We start from the raw sequence: 24149 nt of genomic DNA, 5'->3' as shown, positions 1-24149 counted from the left end.
ACTTTTAAAGGTTATATTTCAGTGTTTGTATGCATGGCAACTAAGGCAATTCATTTAGAAGTTGTGAGTGATTTAACTTCTGATGCATTTCTAGCAGCATTACAAAGATTTATAGCTAGAAGAGGAAAATGTGCCAATATATATTCGGATAATGGTACTAATTTTGTAGGAGCTGCACGAAAATTAGATGAAGAATTACTAAAAGCCATACAATATAATTCCAGAGTAGCTGCAGAAAAGGAAACCGAAAAAATTCAATGGCATTTTATCCCGCCGGCAGGACCTCACTTTGAAGGTATTTGGGAAGCAGGTGTTAAGTCGGTTAAATATCATTTAAAAAGAGTCATTGGAGATAGTATATTGACATACGAAGAAATGTCAACCTTATTATGCCAAATCGAAGCAGTACTAAACTCTAGACCGCTATATACGACGGGAGAAGATGTCGATGATAATGAGGTGCTAACGCCCGGACATTTCTTAATAGGTCGACCTACGTTGGACATAGTGGAGTCAATAGATGATGATGAAAAGGTTCCTAGTCTGGATAGGTGGAGGTTAATTCGCAAAATGAGAAGAGATTTTTGGGTCAAATGGAAGGAGGATTATTTATATACGTTGCAGCAGAGGTATAAATGGAAAAAAGGTAGTCAAAATATAGAAAAGGGGCAGGTAGTGCTCTTAAAAGATGAAAATTGTCACCCAGCTAGATGGCCAATGGCAAAAGTAGAGGAAGTTCATAAAGGTAGAGACGATAAAGTTAGGGTTGTCAAAGTAAAAACCTCAGAAGCATCATTTACAAGACCGATTACCAAGATTTGTCCTTTAATTGGTGTACAGCAAGCAGAGGATGCAACTGCAACTCCGACCATAAAAAGCGTTTCCCCTAGGTTATCTAAGCTTAGTAGCATGGTAATATTGGTTTTGCTTGCTTTGTTGTGCCAGATGTCAAGTGCCGCAGCGATAAAAACAAAAAAGGATGGGTTTGAGGTACAAGGAATTAATAGCACTGCGGCAATATATTTAGATCCCCTAGGAGATGTAGAAATTGTAAGTACGTCTTGGAATTTGGTGATTTATTATAACATGGAGGCATATTTTAAAATGATTTATAAAGGTAAAGCGTTGATAAAGGAAATGAGAAGAGTTTGTGAAAAACTTCATGGCTTCGAAGATCAATGCAATCTAGTTTTGGATAATATGCAAAGCCAATTAATGGAACTAGAAGAGAATAATAAATTATTTATGATGGAACCAAAATCCAGAACCAAACGTGCTCCCTTAGAGTTTATAGGTTCGTTGTATCATATTTTATTTGGTATAATGGATGAAGATGACAGGGAACAGTTAGAGGAAGATATGAAAAACTTATTAGATAATCAGAGGAACATGGATAAATTGGTTCAAAAGCAAACGTCAGTTGTTGATTCAACTACTAATTTATTAAAAAGAACAACCGAGGATGTTAACGCTAATTTTAAAAGTATGCAAGTAAGAATTGAAAACATGACAGAAGTTCTTAAAGAGAGTTACTATGTTTACAAAGAATCGATAAAATTCTTTATGATAACTAAACAGCTTCACTCCTTGATTGAAGAAGGTGAAAAAGTTCAATCAGGGATTATAAGCCTTTTAATTGATATTAATCACGGCAGACTAAACACAAACATACTTAGGCCAAATCAGCTAAAAATTGAGATTGCCAAGATTCAGGAAAATCTGTCGGAAAATCTAATAATTCCAGGGAAAAGATCAGGAACGGAACTAAAGGAGGTATATACCTTATTAACAGCGAGAGGATTGTTTATAGAGAATAAATTAATCATCACTGCAAAAGTGCCTTTGTTCAGTAGGCATCCGTCTAAATTGTTTAGACTAATTCCGTTGCCTATTAGGAATGTAGATAAAATAATAATGGTACACATAACTTCCGAATTTTTAATTTATAATTTTGAAATCGATTCGTATCACATAATGAGCGAAGCAACTTTAAATCAATGTCAAAAATGGCAACAAAATAAAAGGATATGCCAAGGAAGTTGGCCCTGGAACTCCGCGAATGACAACGCATGTGAAGTTCAGCCGTTAAAACCAAATAGAGCTTCGAATTGTGTATACAAAACAGTAGTGGATGCCACAAGTTACTGGGTAGAGTTGGAAAAGAAAAGTAGTTGGTTGTTTAAGGTTCCGATAGGTACTAAAATAAGAGTAAAATGTTCTGGGTCTCAAATGGAGTTGTCTGAACTGCCTGAGCAAGGGATTTTAAGTATTGCACCGTATTGTACAGCAAGAACGGATGACAAAATGTTTATAGCCCATCATAATATTCAATCGGAAAGTGAAGAGACACTGTCAACACCATACATAGGAGAGGTTAGTGAAGTTCCGAAAATAATGTGGGATCCGTTAAAGTTAACGCCATTAAATCATACAATTGAAATTGATAAATTAAAGAAAGAAATTAAAGAGCTTAAAGAAAACCATCCACAATTAAAGGATTTACATTTCCATCATATTTCCGGACATGCTGGTCTTATATTGTCATTAATAGTTTTGGGAATTTTTATAATATACCTTGTGAAAAAAATGTTTTGTTAGGCAAAGATTACAAGCCATAACTTTCGCAGGCCCGTTGCAAGGAATTTAAAGTAAAATAGTTAAGTTAAAAAAAAAAAAATGTGTATTGAAAAATAATAAATTTACAGTCCACTAAACCGTTGTTTGCACAATTGTCAAAAATAATTGTAAAGCTTCCCGGGCCTTTGGCAGAATGTTCATCAGAACACGAAGTATTTTATTATTTAAGAAAGAATAAATCAAACCAATGTTAGAGTTAAGCTATAAGAGAATTACATGTCTAAGCTGAAAAATATATATGCACAAAAAGAGCAAGATTTGAGTTTAAAAAATCAAAATTGAATAAATAATTACAGTCCACTAAATCGTTAAATCATAACTATTCATATATTAAAAATATATCATTCTTGCCGGCCTTTGGCAGTATGTTCAAACATGAACACGCATATATACAAATGTATATTTAGGTAGCGGAATTGTAGCCGCACCAAATGTCTCACATGTGTGCATACCTAAAACAACGAGATAAAATGGTTGTAAAATGACCCCCTGCGAGTGGTCACCACATGTTTAGGGATAAGTGCGATCGGAGTAATTGCTATCTCCTCTATCGCCCTTAAAGATAAGAATAGTTGTAAATCTCATGTTAGCTATTTAAGTAGAACATATTCTTAAATAAAATCAGTTTTGAAATATCAACTCAACAAAGAAAGACGTATTTATTCGGACGTTCTTTCATTTTGGTCAATCGAGCCGATCATTTTGATCCTTCGAAACTCTGCAACTTTCCCCCCTGTGGTAAGAGGTTCAGAGTGATCAACCAGCACCTGAAAGTCTGTATGTAGTGCTAGACACACGCAGCTTAAGGTAGCGAAAATAAAAAAAATCTCTTGTTACCCCCCACCCGAGGTAAGGAACAGAGATACATATAACAAAAAAAAGCACCTTCTGGTAGAAATAAACTAAAGGTAGCTTAAAAAATTAACAGTGTCGTGTAAGGCGTGCTTGAGGCCCTTAAACATCAGCGACATTGTGCGGGAAATAAATGCAATTAAGCATTTAAACGAAAAAAAAAAAAACCAGCGACGCAGCACCTTCAGCTGCAACGACAGAGCGGTAACAGGACAAGCAGCGGCGACTTCAGCAGCAACAACAGCAACAAAAAATACCGCTGCAACGAAGAGCGGCGACTGGACAAGCGGCGGCGACCTTAGCAGCAACAGCAAAAAACGACTACTCTGGCGACGGCAACGGAAGCAGCTAAGTCACAATAAATTTTTTTTTTTTTTACATATACATATATTCCTAAGAAAATAATAATAATGATTTCGGAAAAAACGATAGATTTGCTAAAGAAGCAGTCCGGGATTATTTTGGAAATAAGACGTTTAGAGGCAAAAATAGGGCTAACGGAGCTAGACGTAGGACGATTAGAAGAGCTTCAAAAACTCTTTATTACTAACCATACTGCCCTTTTAAAGATCGGCGTTGTCGATCATGAGTATTTTAATACCAAGCAGTATGATATCATTATGATGGTGTTGGCTCAGATAAAATTAAGGGTTGAAAAAGAGTCTCAGACAAATAAGCCAGAGGGACAGGTTATTCCCACGGCAAACGTTTCAAAGACCAAAAATATGGAAATAGAGATCGAGTTGCCAGGCACTTCAAACGCGTCCAGGATAGAGCAGACATTTCGAAGTCAGGTAGGCATTTTGAAAGCATACTTAGATGAGACGTCTACTCTCATAGACAATAGTCCAGATTTCCTTACGATAAGGAAAAACAAAATTGAGTTTCTATGGAGTAAAATACAGAACCTAATTGAACAGGGTAATACCTATTTCGAGAGTTCTGTGTTTGACGACATAATAAGCGATATCGAGTTTGATACGCAAAATATACTAACGGCCATTAAAAATCGATCCAGCGTAGTCAATAGACATGCTGACGTGTCGATGGTGGTGAAGGCAGAGGAATTACCAACCCTGCCTAAAATACAGATTCCCACATTTTTTGGTGATTCCAAAGAGTGGGATCTGTTTTACGAACTTTTCACAGAGCTAATCCACTCAAGAGAGGATTTAAGTCCATCTCTTAAATTTAATTATTTAAAGTCAGCCTTAAAAGGTGAAGCCAGGAGTGTTGTCACTCATTTATTGTTAGGCGGGGGCGAAAATTATGAAGCCACTTGGGAATTTTTAACCAAGCGTTTCGAGAATAAAAGAAAGATATTCTCGGAACATATGAATAGGCTTTTGGATATGCCCAATTTAAATTTAGAATCGGATAGGCAGATTAAAAAGTTCATTGACTCAATTAATGAGTCAATATATATTATGAAATTGAAGGCACAATTGTCCGAAGAGGTGGATGCCATTTTCGCCCACATAATCCTTCGGAAATTTAATAAAGAATCATTAAATTTATATGAAAGTCATGTCAAAAAGACAAAAGAAATCCAAGCGCTTTCGGATGTGATGGAATTTTTAGAGCAAAGGCTCAATTCCATATCATCATTGTCACAGGGAGAGAAACCTGTAAAGAAAGTGGTAAATACAACGCAGAATAATAACAGCGAAAATTGTGCGTGTTGTAAATTACCGGGACATTATTTAGTCCAGTGCTTCAAATTTAAAAGAATGAACCCAGCAGAGAGAACTGACTGGGCAAGAAAAAATCAAATTTGTACAAAATGTTTAAAACATAAGAGTTTTAAGAGATGCACAAGCGAGCAGCTTTGCTTGACTTGCAACAAACCTCACCATACGTTGCTTCATGTTAAAGTTCCAGAAAAAGTGAACACATGCAGGACAACGGAGAACGTATTATTAGCCACAGCCATAATTGAGGTCAAATCAAAAAATGGAGGCTATGAAAAATTAAGGGCTTTGATTGACAGTGGGTCTCAAAGTACTATAATTTCAGAGGAAGCTTCACAAATTCTCCAATTACCAAAAATTAAAAATTATACGGAGATTAGTGGAGTTTCCTCAGTAAAAACATGCAGTTCAAGGCACAAAGTTAGCTTGCAAATAAAAACAAATCAAGAGAATAAAAATAATTTGAAAGTAGATGCAATTATTCTTCCAAAATTAATGAAGGCACTATCAGTACAAGCGGTTAAGATTGACACGACAAAGTGGGACAAATACCGACATGCTGATCCCGAATTTCATAAGCCAAGTAGAGTAGACCTAATAATAGGTGCAGATCTAAACGCGCACATTTTTAAAAGAGGAGTTAAGAAAATAGACGGACTCCTAGGTCAAAATACTGAGTTCGGGTGGATAGTGTCAGGCTGCACAAAATCAAAAGGCAGTAACACAATAGTGGCAACTGTGATCGAGTGTACAGATTTGGAAAGGTTTTGGGAATTAGAAGAAGAAAGTAAAGAGGATTTAGAATTTCAGATATGCGAAGAAAATTTTATAAAAACAACAAAAAATGATTCATCAGGTCGATATATAGTATCAATGCCCTTTAAAGACGATAAGGTTTTAGGGGACTCAAAAAACCAAGCAATGGCACGATTTTTAAATTTAGAGAAGAAATTAAGCAAAAATGAAAATCTAAAACAACAATATTCTAACTTTATTACTGAATATATAGACTTAGGTCATATGATCGAATCTAAGTCTGAAGGAAAGTATTACTTGCCGCATCAAGCCGTAATTAGGGATGAGAGCTTAACAACAAAGTTAAGAGTGGTTTTTGATGCGTCTGCAAAAACAACAAATAATAAAAGCCTTAACGACATTATGTGGATTGGACCTCGAGTTCAAAAAGATATTTTCGATATCATTTTAAAATGGCGTAAATGGCAGTATGTTGTTTCAGCAGACATTGAAAAAATGTACAGACAAATTAATATTTCAGAAAAAGATCAAGAATATTTGCATATACTTTGGAGAAATTCCCCCAAAAACAAAATAAAAGATTTTAAGCTAACCACAGTTACATATGGTACGGCATCAGCTCCGTATTTAGCAACCAGGGTGTTAGCTGAGATAGGAAATCGATGTCAGGATCAGTCAATTAAAGATGTGATTATAAACGATTTCTATATGGATGATTTAATGACTGGATCAGACAGCATTGAAGAGTCCAAGAAAATAGTATGCCTGATTTCAATGGAGCTGGAGAAAGTAGGAATGAATTTAAGAAAATGGATCTCCAATGAGAAAGAAATTATTGATACAGTTGAAAATGCGAGTGAAAATAAAGTACTGAGCATAGAGGAAACGGAATCAGTTAAAACTTTGGGTCTTCAATGGGAACCTTTTAAAGATGAGTTTAAATTTGCAGTTAAGTTGAAAAACAATAAAAAAATAAATAAGAGGTTAGTGTTATCAAACCTCGCAAGAATATATGATCCATTAGGATGGTTGTCGCCAGTGACTATAGTGGGAAAATTATTTATGCAAAGGCTTTGGCTAGAAGAAAACGATTGGGATAAAGAATTATCTACTAACGATTTAGCTGAGTGGAATCTGTACGAGAAAAATTTAAAATCATTAGAAGACATTAGGGTTCCCAGGTGGTTAAAAACGCAGACTAGCATAACGGTTCAGCTACACGGATTCGCTGATGCTTCCGAAAAGGCGTATGCAGCAGTCGTATATGCAAAAGTAGGAGAATCCGTTACATTAATAGCAAGCAAAAGTAAAGTAAATCCTAAGAAAAATAGGAAGACAATCCCTAAGTTAGAACTTTGCGCAGCCCATCTTTTGAGCCTATTGATGAGTAGAACGAAAGAAGCTATTCCTGGCATAACAACGAGTTTTGCATGGAGTGATTCTACCATTACATTAGGATGGATACGAAATAAGAACTGCAAGGATAAATTTATTAGACGTAGAACTGACGAAATTTTAAAAGTAAAAGATACAGCATGGAATCATGTAAGATCTGAGGATAACCCAGCAGATATTGCCTCAAGAGGCATCTGTGCTACAAAATTAAAAGATTGTTCGCTGTGGTGGAATGGGCCCAAATGGCTCTCAACACCGGAGGACAACTGGCCCAAGTTACAAATAGATGATAAAGTAAGAGTAAATACGGTGATAGTAAAATCCGAAGACACCATTTCTAAGTTGCTGGATAAATATTCAAGTTTTCAAAAGTTGGAACGGGTCGTAGCTTGGATATTACGATTTATCGCCATGAAAGTCAAGAAGATGTCATACCCACATTGGCTGACTATAAATGAATTAAAAAAGGCCCGATTATTAATTATTAAAAAACAGCAGGAACGACATTTTATTGCAGAGATATTATGCTTACGAGCCGATAAGGAAATAGAGCAGAAAAGTAAGGTTATAGGGCTGAATCCGTTCTTAGACAAAGATGGTATTCTAAGGGTAGGTGGTAGGTTGCAAAATAGCAAGTTACGATTTGATGTGAAGCACCCGATAATATTAGATAAATGCCACGTGTCACGACTTTTAATTGAAAAGGCTCATAAGGAGACAATGCATGGTGGAATCAATTTAATGAGAAACCAAATCCAAAGGAAGTATTGGATATTTAGGTTAAGGGATTCTCTGAAGAAAGTATTGAGAGAATGTGTCACTTGTGCGAGATATAGGCAATGTACAGGTAAACAAATAATGGGTAACCTGCCGAAGTGCAGAGTGAATGTAGCATACCCATTTTTAAATACAGGTATAGACTATGCAGGGCCGTATCACCTAAAATGTTCGAAAAATCGAGGTCAAAAAACTTTTAAAGGTTATATTTCAGTGTTTGTATGCATGGCAACTAAGGCAATTCATTTAGAAGTTGTGAGTGATTTAACTTCTGATGCATTTCTAGCAGCATTACAAAGATTTATAGCTAGAAGAGGAAAATGTGCCAATATATATTCGGATAATGGTACTAATTTTGTAGGAGCTGCACGAAAATTAGATGAAGAATTACTAAAAGCCATACAATATAATTCCAGAGTAGCTGCAGAAAAGGAAACCGAAAAAATTCAATGGCATTTTATCCCGCCGGCAGGACCTCACTTTGGAGGTATTTGGGAAGCAGGTGTTAAGTCGGTTAAATATCATTTAAAAAGAGTCATTGGAGATAGTATATTGACATACGAAGAAATGTCAACCTTATTATGCCAAATCGAAGCAGTACTAAACTCTAGACCGCTATATACGACGGGAGAAGATGTCGATGATAATGAGGTGCTAACGCCCGGACATTTCTTAATAGGTCGACCTACGTTGGACATAGTGGAGTCAATAGATGATGATGAAAAGGTTCCTAGTCTGGATAGGTGGAGGTTAATTCGCAAAATGAGAAGAGATTTTTGGGTCAAATGGAAGGAGGATTATTTATATACGTTGCAGCAGAGGTATAAATGGAAAAAAGGTAGTCAAAATATAGAAAAGGGGCAGGTAGTGCTCTTAAAAGATGAAAATTGTCACCCAGCTAGATGGCCAATGGCAAAAGTAGAGGAAGTTCATAAAGGTAGAGACGATAAAGTTAGGGTTGTCAAAGTAAAAACCTCAGAAGCATCATTTACAAGACCGATTACCAAGATTTGTCCTTTAATTGGTGTACAGCAAGCAGAGGATGCAACTGCAACTCCGACCATAAAAAGCGTTTCCCCTAGGTTATCTAAGCTTAGTAGCATGGTAATATTGGTTTTGCTTGCTTTGTTGTGCCAGATGTCAAGTGCCGCAGCGATAAAAACAAAAAAGGATGGGTTTGAGGTACAAGGAATTAATAGCACTGCGGCAATATATTTAGATCCCCTAGGAGATGTAGAAATTGTAAGTACGTCTTGGAATTTGGTGATTTATTATAACATGGAGGCATATTTTAAAATGATTTATAAAGGTAAAGCGTTGATAAAGGAAATGAGAAGAGTTTGTGAAAAACTTCATGGCTTCGAAGATCAATGCAATCTAGTTTTGGATAATATGCAAAGCCAATTAATGGAACTAGAAGAGAATAATAAATTATTTATGATGGAACCAAGATCCAGAACCAAACGTGCTCCCTTAGAGTTTATAGGTTCGTTGTATCATATTTTATTTGGTATAATGGATGAAGATGACAGGGAACAGTTAGAGGAAGATATGAAAAACTTATTAGATAATCAGAGGAACATGGATAAATTGGTTCAAAAGCAAACGTCAGTTGTTGATTCAACTACTAATTTATTAAAAAGAACAACCGAGGATGTTAACGCTAATTTTAAAAGTATGCAAGTAAGAATTGAAAACATGACAGAAGTTCTTAAAGAGAGTTACTATGTTTACAAAGAATCGATAAAATTCTTTATGATAACTAAACAGCTTCACTCCTTGATTGAAGAAGGTGAAAAAGTTCAATCAGGGATTATAAGCCTTTTAATTGATATTAATCACGGCAGACTAAACACAAACATACTTAGGCCAAATCAGCTAAAAATTGAGATTGCCAAGATTCAGGAAAATCTGTCGGAAAATCTAATAATTCCAGGGAAAAGATCAGGAACGGAACTAAAGGAGGTATATACCTTATTAACAGCGAGAGGATTGTTTATAGAGAATAAATTAATCATCACTGCAAAAGTGCCTTTGTTCAGTAGGCATCCGTCTAAATTGTTTAGACTAATTCCGTTGCCTATTAGGAATGTAGATAAAATAATAATGGTACACATAACTTCCGAATTTTTAATTTATAATTTTGAAATCGATTCGTATCACATAATGAGCGAAGCAACTTTAAATCAATGTCAAAAATGGCAACAAAATAAAAGGATATGCCAAGGAAGTTGGCCCTGGAACTCCGCGAATGACAACGCATGTGAAGTTCAGCCGTTAAAACCAAATAGAGCTTCGAATTGTGTATACAAAACAGTAGTGGATGCCACAAGTTACTGGGTAGAGTTGGAAAAGAAAAGTAGTTGGTTGTTTAAGGTTCCGATAGGTACTAAAATAAGAGTAAAATGTTCTGGGTCTCAAATGGAGTTGTCTGAACTGCCTGAGCAAGGGATTTTAAGTATTGCACCGTATTGTACAGCAAGAACGGATGACAAAATGTTTATAGCCCATCATAATATTCAATCGGAAAGTGAAGAGACACTGTCAACACCATACATAGGAGAGGTTAGTGAAGTTCCGAAAATAATGTGGGATCCGTTAAAGTTAACGCCATTAAATCATACAATTGAAATTGATAAATTAAAGAAAGAAATTAAAGAGCTTAAAGAAAACCATCCACAATTAAAGGATTTACATTTCCATCATATTTCCGGACATGCTGGTCTTATATTGTCATTAATAGTTTTGGGAATTTTTATAATATACCTTGTGAAAAAAATGTTTTGTTAGGCAAAGATTACAAGCCATAACTTTCGCAGGCCCGTTGCAAGGAATTTAAAGTAAAATAGTTAAGTTAAAAAAAAAAAATGTGTATTGAAAAATAATAAATTTACAGTCCACTAAACCGTTGTTTGCACAATTGTCAAAAATAATTGTAAAGCTTCCCGGGCCTTTGGCAGAATGTTCATCAGAACACGAAGTATTTTATTATTTAAGAAAGAATAAATCAAACCAATGTTAGAGTTAAGCTATAAGAGAATTACATGTCTAAGCTGAAAAATATATATGCACAAAAAGAGCAAGATTTGAGTTTAAAAAATAAAATTGAATAAATAATTACAGTCCACTAAATCGTTAAATCATAACTATTCATATATTAAAAATATATCATTCTTGCCGGCCTTTGGCAGTATGTTCAAACATGAACACGCATATATACAAATGTATATTTAGGTAGCGGAATTGTAGCCGCACCAAATGTCTCACATGTGTGCATACCTAAAACAACGAGATAAAATGGTTGTAAAATGACCCCCTGCGAGTGGTCACCACATGTTTAGGGATAAGTGCGATCGGAGTAATTGCTATCTCCTCTATCGCCCTTAAAGATAAGAATAGTTGTAAATCTCATGTTAGCTATTTAAGTAGAACATATTCTTAAATAAAATCAGTTTTGAAATATCAACTCAACAAAGAAAGACGTATTTATTCGGACGTTCTTTCAGGAATAATAAAAAGAGTCCTTCCAGATAGTTGGAAAAACTGACGATGAAATAGGCAACTTATGTTTATGAATCGGTTTACAAATGGGTGACGCACAAAACTTAAGCACACAACCACGAAGTCCATCAGGACCGGAAGAATAAATTGGCTTTGTTGTTGCTTCTGTTAAGAGAGAGCTTTCGGTAATTCTAGGGGTAAAAAGGCGTATAAGGTGTATTGAAGGTTTAAGGGGTTTGGTAAGTCAAGGAGGCCTGTTTAGGTTTGAAGGAAACCTCTGAGGAAAGCATTCATTCAAAAAAGTATTTAACACTATATAGAATAATTCAGTGGCACTTTCACACTTAATATTGAGAGTTCATATGGTTATTTTAATTATAGTTACATTTAATTATAGTTTACATTTAATTGGAGAAACTAAAGGAGAGAGGATATCAGAGCATGGGAGGCAAATTGTCAATTCCATAGATCGATATGTGGCAGCTCTGTTAATTGTTCTTGGTTTATAAGGAACAAATTCTTTAATTACTAAATCATCATTAAGCCAAAAGCTTTCAGAAAGTAAAACATAAAAAAAATGTTCAACTGCAAAATCCTAGGATGGGAACTTTTCACTTATAATTTCCAAAACATCTTTAGATGTTGTATCTGGGTGAATCTAAAAACAAATAATTGCTTCCTTTGTGGGACAACTGAAAGATTCTTATCACCCCCAGCAGCAGTCTGAACCTCACTAGGCTGAGGACCAGAAACGATGCCACACAGAATTGTTTTATAATCCAATGTATTTATTTTGCATGCTTTGGTTCTTAACATTGTTTTATTACCATATGTTGGGATCCCAAATAAAAAACATTTTGTTGTTCGTGAACTCACTCCTGCTTTATTATATGAAGATTCAAATTGATATATTCCATAACAATAAACCTTTGAACACAGGCCTACAAAGTCTGTCATGATTTTACCGTTAAGCTCATTTTCAAAAACTCCAACTCTTTTAAAGTCTACAGATTAATTCTTGCATCTAAATAATCCGATGAATGAAACTATGGCGTTATACATTGATAGTAAAAATCATACATTTTCCATTTCAATAAGTCTAATATGGCAAGTTCTAAATACATTAGCTTATTAAAAAAAAACGGACAATCTTTTCATTTTAATTGCATAGAAACTATCATTAATCTGAGTGTCACTATGAACTTTGTAACTCTGTAAGTTAACGTGTTTTTACACTTTGCTTTTCGTCCAGTCTTGGTGCTATCCGGAGATTACCATGTACTAACAAGCTTAAATCGACTCTGGGATCGGGGTCGTCCATTGTTTTTCGGTAAACATAATTATTCACTTATTTAAAGAAATCTTTTTTAATTTTTTTTTTTGCAGTTTGCCTATGTAAGCTATTAAGATGAATGTAATTCTTTAACCAAAAACTGAACTTCTCTATGGATCTTCTTCAGTACTACCTCATTTTGCAACCTTGGGGGAAGCTCCGTCGATAAGACCGATAAGATCTCGGAAACAAGTTTGTTTCAGCGAGGTGCCACGTCCTTTTCAACGCTCACAATCCGCGAAAATCGGTCGCACCTACAGTTCTTATGATAGAAACAAAATGTACCTGAAATGTATTTGTCTCATCGATACCTATCGATTGACCCAAAAAAAATGTGCCACGCCCTCTCTAACAAAACTTTGGTGGCCACAATTCTCATGCTAAAAAATTTTTTTTGCTAAAACGTATTTGTCTCATTAATACCTATCGATTAACCCAAAAAAATTTGCCACACACACTCTAACGCCCACAAACCGCTTAAACTGTTGTGGCCACAGTTGTCATGCTAGAAAGTTTTTTTTGCTAAAATGTATTTGTCTTAATAGAACCTTTCGATTGAACCAAAATATATTTTCCACGCCCACTCTAACGCCCCCAAGCTAACAAACTAAAACTCTCTGCCACCCACATAACATATAGAATATTTCTTTGTTTCTTTTATAACTCCATTTTTATTTTTCTCCCTCAAGCTGAGTGACGGGTATATGATAGTTAAGGCACTCGACTACAGCGTTCTTCCTTGTTTAGTATTCAAAATCCCGTGATTCAAACGAACTGACAGACAGAAGGACGGATGCACATGGCTGATGCCGATCACCAAGGCGTCGGAAATGCGTCCTTTCCTTTCCTTTAATCTGGTACCAAATCAACATAAATTACGTTACAAAGACACCAAGATCTCGGCTAGATGAACATTATTAAAAGCGAAATATTGTGAGCAAGAAATAAGTTTTACAAGCAATATAAAAACACACTTACTAATAATTGCCGGGTAACAAATATTACCAACCGTTTAGACGACAAATCACGGTCATGGTTTTTTGGACACAGCTAAAATTTTACTTTTGCATTAAAACTCTGAACGGCTTACGGCCGTTATAACATATGTGCTAAACTACCAAGTCAGCTGGCTTACAATTTACTTAAAAAAAATTATTGTAACTGTTATAGAAACCAATAATTGAAGACTGCTGGTCCGAAAAGCGCACCAGCTAATAAGAATATATTTAAATTGACTTCAGCGAACGCCTCAAGAATATATATTTTTTATGGAGTTGGAAACGCTTCCTTTTACCTGTTACAAACTTTCTGAACGAATCTAGTACAGCCTTTTACTCTTGGATTAAAATAAGTGTATTTATTAGGTAGAAATAGCTGATTTGGAGTATCGCATCACCATAAAAATTTCTGTTACGCGGAACGCTTTTAACAGTGTATGTAAATAATAGTCGAACGTTTGGAGAGTGAAGTCGCAGAAACCCGGGCCTTGCGAGACCAAATCAATCGCCTTAAGTCTGCGTCTAAGTCTAAGCTGCAAGGTTAAAATGTGAGAGCATTGTTTCACACCCGTTGCTTTAATCTTAAAGTTACTCCTACCCTAAGTGTTCGGGATATCTTCGGGATGAAAGCCCCTAGTATCGGTCGTTCTATAGTTGACCCTATAATAATGATCAAGTTCGACAGACTTGAAGACAAGGCTACCGTGGGTGAACTACGGCCAGCTTTCTCTAAATTTCGTTGGTAAAGATTTGCCCACTCCAATCTAACTGAACGAACAGTGACTAAAACAAAGTACGATATTTTTAAAGCGGCCTTGCACATGAAGCGTCAGCAGATCCTGTCGGCTGCTTTTACTTAGTCCACGTAAAGAAGACGGTCAGTTCTGAGAGGCTGAGATCCTATACCTTAAGAGCATGAAGGCCCTCAACGACATTAAACCTGATTTGCTTAAAACACCTACTGAAACTGACTCAACGAAGGTTGGTGCGAGACCGAATTTTAAGGTTTTATTAGTTTTAATTGGAGTTATTAGTATTGATATATTATGAGTTGTTCTGTGTGTGTATTCCAGGTCTTAACACGAGAAAATACTTATATTGTTAATTCTTAAGCCTTCAATCGGGCCTTATCAAAACCTTTACAGCCGTGCATATTCAAATGTCGTTATTATCTTTGTTTCAGAAACTTGGTTCACGTCCGATATTAGTAGTTAATGTACACGTCGTTCTGATTACAATTTGGTTCGTTCTGATGTTAATGCTAGCAACCGTTAGAAAGTGCAATAGGGTAATTATTTGTAGAATTAAACGCATCTTCGAAAGGCAGGTCAATATCGCCAAAAGACAGTCTTAAAAAAATAAATTGAGTACTTAGTACATTATTGGAGAGGGAACTTTGCAAGTGAATCCCAATAAAGTAACCGTATCAACGGTTTATTAACCAATATTCTGAACAAACCTTCCACCTAACCAAGTTGTTGTGAGGAAAAGAATTTCACTGGGATGACAACGCCCAAGATTCTTTTAAACAATTGAAAAAGAGCTCTGACTACTGCTCCTCTATGTATTAGTAAATCCCAAATGAAAAACCGTTTATAGTACAGTGTGATGCTTCGATCGATGGTGTGGGAGCGCTTCAATGTGATGAAAACGGAATAGAGCGCCCTATTGCATATAGTGTAAGATGCTTAATAGACCTCAAAAGAATTACTCCACCACGGAACTTGCATGCTTAGCAGTAGTTTTAGTTATTAAAAGATTCCGAATGTAATTTGGGGGTCATAAATCACTTGCTCGGTGGGCACTCAATCTTCAAGGATTTAATTTTAGCATAGAGCATCGTCGAGGTAGTGAAAAAGTAGTAGCCAATGCTATTTCAAGATCACACACAGGATTGGTTTCTCTAACAGTTCGTCCGCGCCTCCGGAAGACTCTTGGAAGCTTGTGGTTCCTGTCAAGCTTAGAGAAAGTGTAATCAACGCAGCTCACGATCATCCATATTTCTCTCACTGTGTTCGGAAAACATTCGAAGAAAGTTTTACTGGCCGCGTATGGTTGTGGACTATTAATAACATCAACAACTTTGAGATTTGTAGGACATTAAAATACCCCACGCAGAAACTTAAATCACCAATAGGACAAAAATTGTAAGCAAACGACTAGTTCAAAGACTTTATATAGACTTTATTGGAACTTTCCCAAGAAGGAAAAAATTAATACAGGAATTTTTTTAGTACTCGATCATCTATGGAAATTCACGTTTCTCAAACCGGTAAAGAAGTTTATTCTTAAGTCATAAATTTCTTCTTTTATTTCTAAGCATGGCATTACCCACACTTGCGCCACAGCCTATTCACCGCAGCCCAATGCTGCAGAAAAAAAAGGGAACATATCATGCAAAGGATACTTAACAGTAGACACCCTTTTTCTGGTTTTATCTTTGTCGTACAAATTTTAGATTAATCCTGTGCTGGATGGGTGTGAAATTATTAGGGCTGTAGTATGCTCACATATCGGGTACACACTGTACCACTTATATCACTGCAACATTTTGGCATTTGTTTATGTTCCAATATTCCCAGCACTTCAAGTGCGGTGTAATTCGACCCACACAACAAAGTTATGAATATCCTTAATGCTGAACCATGCCCTGCATGCGCGGCCGATCATTGGGTTACCATGTGAGCATCTTCGGATTGAAAACAAGAGTGAAAATCAATAAAAAAATATCATAAAGTGATGTGAAATTTTTTTTATATAAGAGCTGTAATTTAAGGAAAGCCTGTGCAATGACCAGCACCGGCGCCGCCTAAGACAAAAAGGCCCGGACAACGAACATTACAATATGAAGCAAAAATTATTGAAAAATTATCAGCCTGAGCGATGACCAGCACCGGCACCGCCTGAGTCCAAAAAGCCCGGAGTATACAAAAATAAATATCATCAGCCTAAGAGACGACCAGCCACGTTACCACCTGAATCAGGAAGGCAAAATAAAAGCAAAAAACCAGCAGCAGAACCAGAAGAAGTGTAAAAGGAATTGCAAATCCTTCTACGCCAACGCAGGAAAATAAAGTGGAGGCATATGAGTGCGGAAGGCAATCCTTCCTCTGCACCGTCGCGGGAGGCCCCTGCTCCTGTCGAGCAAAAGGGACGCGCCAAGCCTACAAGAGGCCCTAGAGTTGAGTCCCAACGATAGACCTCGCCCCCTTACAACAGCTGAGTAGGACACGACAGGAGTCCAGCAAACCCATTCACAAACGGAAAAGAAAGGGAAAAAGGGTAAAGCTCCTACAACAAAGAAGACTACTAAAGGACTACAGGAATATTGCAACGACCTCGCGGGAGATGGAAGTACATGAACGGAATATTAAAGAAATGGACAAAATACTTTTCAAACGAACAAAGTAACGCAACAAGGGCTGCTTTTATGCCAATGCCTAAGTTGCCTTTAATTTTAATCTTCTAAGCCCGAGCCGATGCGCGAAAGCGCTGCTCGTAAAATACTAACCACTGTTAGGCTATATACTAACAACATATAACTGATATTGGTTTATATAGAGCAAAATATTGTAAATCAGTTATATGAAAAAACAAAAAAAAAATTTGTTCACTCTGATTATCGAAAGGAAATTTATGCGATTATGCCAGCAGACATTTTATTACATTTATTTAATTAGTCAAATTTGAATTCATAAATTCCTGTTATAAATGCAAAATTGTTGACTTTGTTTTGCTGAATGTTTCTCAGGCCCTAAAATCAAAAAGAAAGCTAGGCAGGGAAATATGCAAAAACAGGAATATTTACGTATATCTATTTAAAATTTCTTTAAATAAATGAATAACAATAAAATAAATAAATTCTCTACAGAAAATTAAACTTATATATTAAGAGTATGTCTACTCAAAATGGGAATTGTTGACGTTAAGTCAGAGGACTTCACTGCTAACATTATTAACAAAGTAGAACCAAACAATATTGACCTATATTGGGTGCATATACTCTTAATAAAAATCGTTTTCATAATAAGCGCAAATCTTTTTTACAAAATATACAAATTGCACAATAAATGCTTAGAGAAAAAGTATTTAAGCAGAGCAAACGATCTAGATAAGATCTAAGACTAAGAAAGATTAATATGGCCCTACAGTTCCGTCTAACATAATCAAGGCAAATTATTTTAGCAATATTTTAATCAGAATAAACGTTAAACAAAATAGAAAAAAAATGTTTTAAATCAAAATATGGCATTTAATACTATAGAAATGGATACTTGTCTCGAATAAATAATTCGAATTTAGAATGCGTCCAATAACCATTCTTCATTGTCATAAAACCTTAATTCCCATCACTGAATTTTAAAATGACTATATGGAAGAGTACAATTTGGAATTCATCCCTATGTTTGCTTGCAATAAAAAAATAAAGGGTTTAATCCTATACACTTTGCCATACGTCTCAGTAAAGGAGGTCGTGGATTACCATCTTATACTCGGTGAAACCACGATCCTTATGGTAAAATTACATAGATAAGATTACCATGGAATGGAATGATTTGTATGCGAAAATGAATTGAAATCGAGAAAAAAACATTGAATTAGATATCTCTTTACCGACCACTCTTTATACCGCAATAACAGTTGAAACCGATGAAGAATTAACATTGGAAGAGCCAACTGGTGTCGATTAGACAGAAACAGAAGAGTTCAACGCAACATACAGGAAGAAGATTTAAATAATCTTACTATTCCAGCCGTTTCGTTATCAAACGTAGACTCAAACAGACTCAGACTCAAGCGCAAGCATAACTGAGAACAACAACTTCAAAATGGAGCAAAAACAAATATTGATTTCATTAACACTGCATCAAAACTTATACCAGTTTTCGATGGTAAAGCAGAAAACTTAACCAGTTTCATTGATGCATTACATATAATACAGTCAATAAAAGGCGAACACGAAAACCTAGCTGTCTCTATAAGGCATAGCGATATATCTCCGCACGACATATCTCCGCTCGGTACAATTTTCGAGCGGAATTATGTCGTTTTTTTTTGGCGGAGCTATATCGTTTTTAAAACGTCATATCTCCGCGCGGAGTTATGTCGCTTTTAAAACGACATATGTATCTCCGCTGACCAAAAAGCGACATATTTCCGCGCGGAGATATGACGTTTCAAGACGACATATCTCCGCGCGGAGTACCATCTCCGCCGATTAATTAGCAACTCATCATCCAATAGATTAAATTTAATGTTTTTTTTAAATTAATTTCATACAGAAAGTTGAATAGAAAATCTTAATAATTTAACGATAATATCAATCCCTTAAAAAATGCAGTTTCCCAAAAGTCTTTTTAAGTATATGTATTATTTTTATTAATTTTTACATAAATCAGTTCAACATATATATTATACATATGAACAATTCTCTGACCGAATTTGTGTGAACGTCATTACAGTGAAAAAAACATAAACTATACACATTTTGAAAATAAGGAAAGGTTATTCTCATAGCTCTAGATTAGTAAGAATTCCTCACTTATTTTCCAATTGGTTTAGTTTATGTTTTTTTCCCTGTAAAGACGGTCGCACAAATTCTGTCAGAGAATTGCCCATATTACATACATTTATTTAATGCGCATGAAACTTAGTTTATTATTCTAATTTTTTAATTATATATATAAACATTACGGATAGCTTCTTTGACAACTTGTTGACACGTTGGACATTTTGGTTCACCACTGTCAGGATCGTTAGGATCATCGTTCTGTTCTTGATTATGAGCCAGAATTTGATCCCAACATGCTGCACAAATATTCACAAAATTACATTGGCGCAATAAAACCGATTTCGGTTCGATGAGACATACATTTCAGGGATTCATTTGAAATATAGATGAATCGGATATTTGACTAGATTTTGAGTCACTCGACGAAAGGGATGATGTTAATGCCTTCATTTCAGATGACATTCCCGACAAATTGGAGTCCATATGCACACTATCGAACAAGTCCTGTTTTGTAAAACGGTCATTTAGCGAAACATATCCTGAAATTATACTTTTATTATATTTTAATGGCTTTAATTTTATTTCGTATATACTTACAGGTATATGTTTTGGTTGTGTTGAATTACCTATCCCACCGTTTTGAAAGAGAAGAGCGAATTCTCGACATTTTTCATACTTCGCATCAATGATACATTCCACAAATTTGAAAAAGTGTCCCTTTGCTCGAATTTTATTGCCCAGATTTAAATTGTATGCTTCAACTGAGCCCGTGGTTCTTGTGGATCGTTTGTATACCTATATATTTTTAAGTCCTTCCTATTAAAATTAAAAGATGAATGAATAAGAGCATACATTTAAAATGATGAAATAATTACCTTCTTAAGCCACTGCTTCTTAAAATATTTTAAAAAGGGCGAAAGCATCTTCTTATCTAAGGCTGTGGCTTGAGCTTCAAGAAGACAAAATGCTTCAACAATCTTGCATTCCGGTAAAAGAGGTAAATATAGAAATTTCATAAACAGCATATACGCATGTTTATTGCACGAAAGCATTTTCTCAAAACCAATAGTTTTGAATGCATTTATTTTACATGCTTGGGTAAAATGGAACCAGCAAGCAAAGAAATTAATATTTGGATGCCAATTTTTCAAAGCGTTGCGCATCGCATTCTCATAATCCGATATAAATGATGCACCATTAAGACAGCAAATATTTGAGTCAACATATGTAAATAGGTGGTAACAGAGCTCTGTTTTACGAGTCATCAAAACAAATAGGAACGGTGTTATCTAAGAAATATACAATAATGTCAAAGAATAAATAAAATTAAACAAACAATAAAATAATCACCTTTTGCATGTGTTTAACATAAATAAGAAGCAGTTGCTTAAAGTCCCCGAAAGGGCAAACTTTAAATGTAGCATCTATTACAAAATGCATATGCTGCTCCTCAATATTGGCTTGCATCAAAGTGATGACCTTGTCAGACGCAAATCACAATAGGCAAATTAACTTCATGCATATAATTTCTTAAAAAAAACGGAAAATTTCCTTTTGTCATGCCAAAACGGTTCATGATATTTTTATCATTGAAAGCATCGCGCACGGGAGTAATTGGAGATTTTGGAAGAAAGGGTTGTCTTTTTCGCTGTAGAATGCGTTTCACCGTATCATAACTTATTTCTATTTCCTCTTCTCCATTTGTTTTTCTAAATTATTATAAAACGAAACAAAAAAAAATTAAAATCAATTATGTATATCAATTTCTGAGCAATACATACACACACACCGTCATGTTTTTGAATAAATATACATATGTACCATATATATGTATACTAATTCTTGTATGTATGCGTGCATGTATGTGTACTTACCTCGCGAGAACATCATTAAATATTTTTTTGGTATCGTCGGAATTGGTTTGACACTTCAATTTTATTTGCGACAGCACTTCGATTTTTTCCATTTCATGGCCTTGTGGTCCATGAATATGCTTAATTTTTTCAGGATTGGAAAAGACGCGAGCCCTATCTGCACTTAAATAAACCCGTGCTCTGTAATCCTTTGAACGATTTAATTGTTTATTTTTTTTTGTAAATTTGTTGGTCACTTGGAGTATATAATAATTGAGAGCAACCTGCACGGCTTCCTTCCTTAAACTCAAATTTGATATTGTCCAAACCCATTTTACTCGCTCTTAAAAAACCGACAACGCACACTTATTGAAAGCCCGGAATCGATTGATTGCATTTGCAAGCGAAGATCAACGAAAATTTTTCGCACACGCTAATTCCGTTATTTATATTATAGTATTATACATTGAAAAAAATTTCTATGACACTAAAAAATGCATGTTTATTTAGTGTTATAGAAATTTGTTCAATATAATAGAAATAACGGAATTGGCATATGCGAAAAATTCTCGCTGATCTTCGCTTTGCAAATAAAATATATTTATATATATGTATACATAATATATAATTTCCCAAATTTTTTAAAAGTGTACTTAACATACTAGCAAAAAATGGGACACCAAGAACTCTGAATTCTGGCGCGTTCCCACTCATACATATGAGTGGGTACATACTCATCAGTGCTGCCATCAGGTGTGACCAGATTAAGCAATAATAGTATCGTATATAGTATATTTCCAATACACCAAAAAACCTCGGTTTTTTTTCGTTCAGATCGAATGTTACGTTCGCCCAACGTAAAAACACAAAAGAAAAAAAGTCGGTTCGAACGTAAAAGAACTGAGTGGCAGTGGAAAAGGGCTATACGCAACAACAAGAGGCGAAATCAGAACGTATATCGGTAATCCAGCTTGGAAACTAGCCAAATGGTTATAGCGCGCTGCTTATTTGAACAGATTTCTGTTAAGGCGCTGTCTCGCTGTTCAATTTCAGCGTCGAAAACCCTCAATGTGGAATATTATTTTGCTGCGTATACAAATATATTTTTGTTGACATAATTATACATGTGTATGTTCATACGTATGTTCAAATATATATAGATACATATATTAAAAACAAACGTATATGCATGTATATGTACGTATATATTATATATTTTACATAATACATTATTCATTCAAGTGTAAGATGAGTCTCTAATAAATCGGCGAAGAAATGTCGTTTTCAAATCGTCATATCTCCGCGCGGAGTTAAGTCGCGTTAAAACGTCATATCTCTGCGCGGAGATATGTCGTTTTTTGTTCAGCGGAGATATGTCGCGCGGAGATATGTCGTTACCCCAAAAATAAAGCTAAAGGGTAGAGTCAGAAATCTGATTGAAAACAAAATAATGGTAGGTGAAGTAATTGCCGAATTAAAAAGTAACTTCAAAGGCGAGACTGTAGAAGTCAAAGCTGATGAATCTACAGCAACGCAATAAAACTGCCAATCAATACACATCTGAGATTGAGCAGATGACGAAGGCTTTAGAAAGTGCGTACATAACAGACGGTTTAAGACTAGAACTAGCAAGAAGTTATTCCACACAGCACGTAGTAAAAGCAATGATTAAAAACTGCACGATTGATAAGGTAAAACTTATCATGCAAGCTGGCAATTTCAACACATTGAATGACGCCGTTTCAAAATTCGTAAGTTCGTAAACAGTTGCACAGAAACAACTGGAAAACCAAACTCGGTCTTATACTACAATAACTATACACAGCGCGGCGAAAACTGCGGACGCGCAAGTTAGAGAGGTAATTTCCGTGGTCGTATTAACAATTAAAGGTACTAAAACAATACAAACCATAACAATGCTCGCGGCAACTACAGAGGGAACTCAAGGTGCCGTGGCAACTCGAACAGAGGCTAAAATAACAATGATACAAACAATGTAGAGTAGCCAATGACACTTTGGGAAACTCCCGAACCCCTTTAAATACTCAACAGTAGAGAAAGTAACAGTTATTACTATTAATCTCAGCCAATATATATTGGTCTTATTGACTCATGTGGCTACCGGAAAAGAACTTATATTTTTGGTACACAAAGTTGCCGAAATCTCTATAGTAAAAGAAAATTCCGATATATTTCAAAACATACAACTTATTATTAAACATAACATAATAGATAATAATAATAACATAATAGATAATAGATAGATAATGGAATAAGCCAAGAAATTACTAAATCCAAAGGCTTAACATCTATTGAAATACAGACTACCATTTTCATATCGTAGACTTACACTTAGCTGTCCCTTGTGATGGCATTTTAGGAATTGATTTCATTAAAAAATACAACTGTCAACTAGACTTTCAGCCATCTGAAGATTGGCTTATAATAAGACTAAGAAATTAAAAATTTCCAATTTATGTTCCAATAGCATACAGTTCTTGCAATAACTCTATTCACAAGTCATTAGAAAAATAAAATTAAATTCAAAAGAGGACAGTGTATTAATTCGAAATCAAGAAATTGAGCATGGAATTTATATAGCAATTACCATAGCTACAACACGAAATGCTTTCATAAGACTACTGAATACAACAGACGAAGATAAAGTGGTCAGTGCGAATAATTTAGCATGCGAATCACTTTTGAACTACGAAGTAGTCGAAGGAAACAAAGAAACTAGAGGAAAGTCTGTATTATCCCAATTGTCAAAAAATTTCCCCCAACAATTTAAATCACAACTCTCAAGCTTATGTACAAAATATAATGACATATTCGCTTAAAAAC

General features: G+C 35.3%; 2 protein-coding genes and 1 long non-coding RNA gene across 4 annotated transcripts in view; 1 reads left to right on the top strand and 2 right to left on the bottom strand.

Moving 5' to 3' along the window:
• Positions 1-24149, bottom strand: part of LOC108030712 (odorant receptor 42a) — a 105590-nt gene that overhangs the window by 56086 nt on the left and 25355 nt on the right. The window lies entirely within an intron of this gene.
• Positions 1282-11608, top strand: LOC127011837 (uncharacterized). Its single transcript, XM_050890030.1, has 2 exons — positions 1282-2382; positions 10684-11608. Exons 1-2 carry the CDS (start codon positions 1324-1326, stop codon positions 10693-10695), a joined length of 1071 nt encoding a protein of 356 aa, XP_050745987.1. The 5' UTR covers positions 1282-1323; the 3' UTR covers positions 10696-11608.
• LOC108022960 (uncharacterized) lies at positions 19374-21692 on the bottom strand. Of its 2 annotated transcripts, none has more exons than XR_007765271.1 (5): positions 21234-21246; positions 20803-21161; positions 20328-20741; positions 20050-20268; positions 19374-19991 (listed from the first exon to the last, which is right to left on the bottom strand). It is a non-coding gene; the product is annotated as an uncharacterized LOC108022960 (long non-coding RNA). The 2 variants fall into 2 exon arrangements; XR_001768066.3 differs by lacking the exon at positions 21234-21246 and adding an exon at positions 21327-21692 and having other exon boundaries at positions 19375-19991.

The sequence above is a fragment of the Drosophila biarmipes genome, unplaced genomic scaffold (genome assembly GCF_025231255.1).
Source record: "Drosophila biarmipes strain raj3 unplaced genomic scaffold, RU_DBia_V1.1 ptg000015l, whole genome shotgun sequence".
In the NCBI taxonomy this organism is placed as follows: Eukaryota; Metazoa; Arthropoda; class Insecta; order Diptera; family Drosophilidae; genus Drosophila; species Drosophila biarmipes.
The sequence above is the reverse complement of the archived record's forward strand: the minus strand, read 5'-3'. Positions and strand labels throughout refer to the sequence as shown.

Coding starts and splice junctions, on each gene's coding strand:
- LOC127011837 (XM_050890030.1), top strand. CDS start 1,324: ATGGATGAAGATGACAGGGAACAGTTAGAGGAAGATATGAAAAACTTA.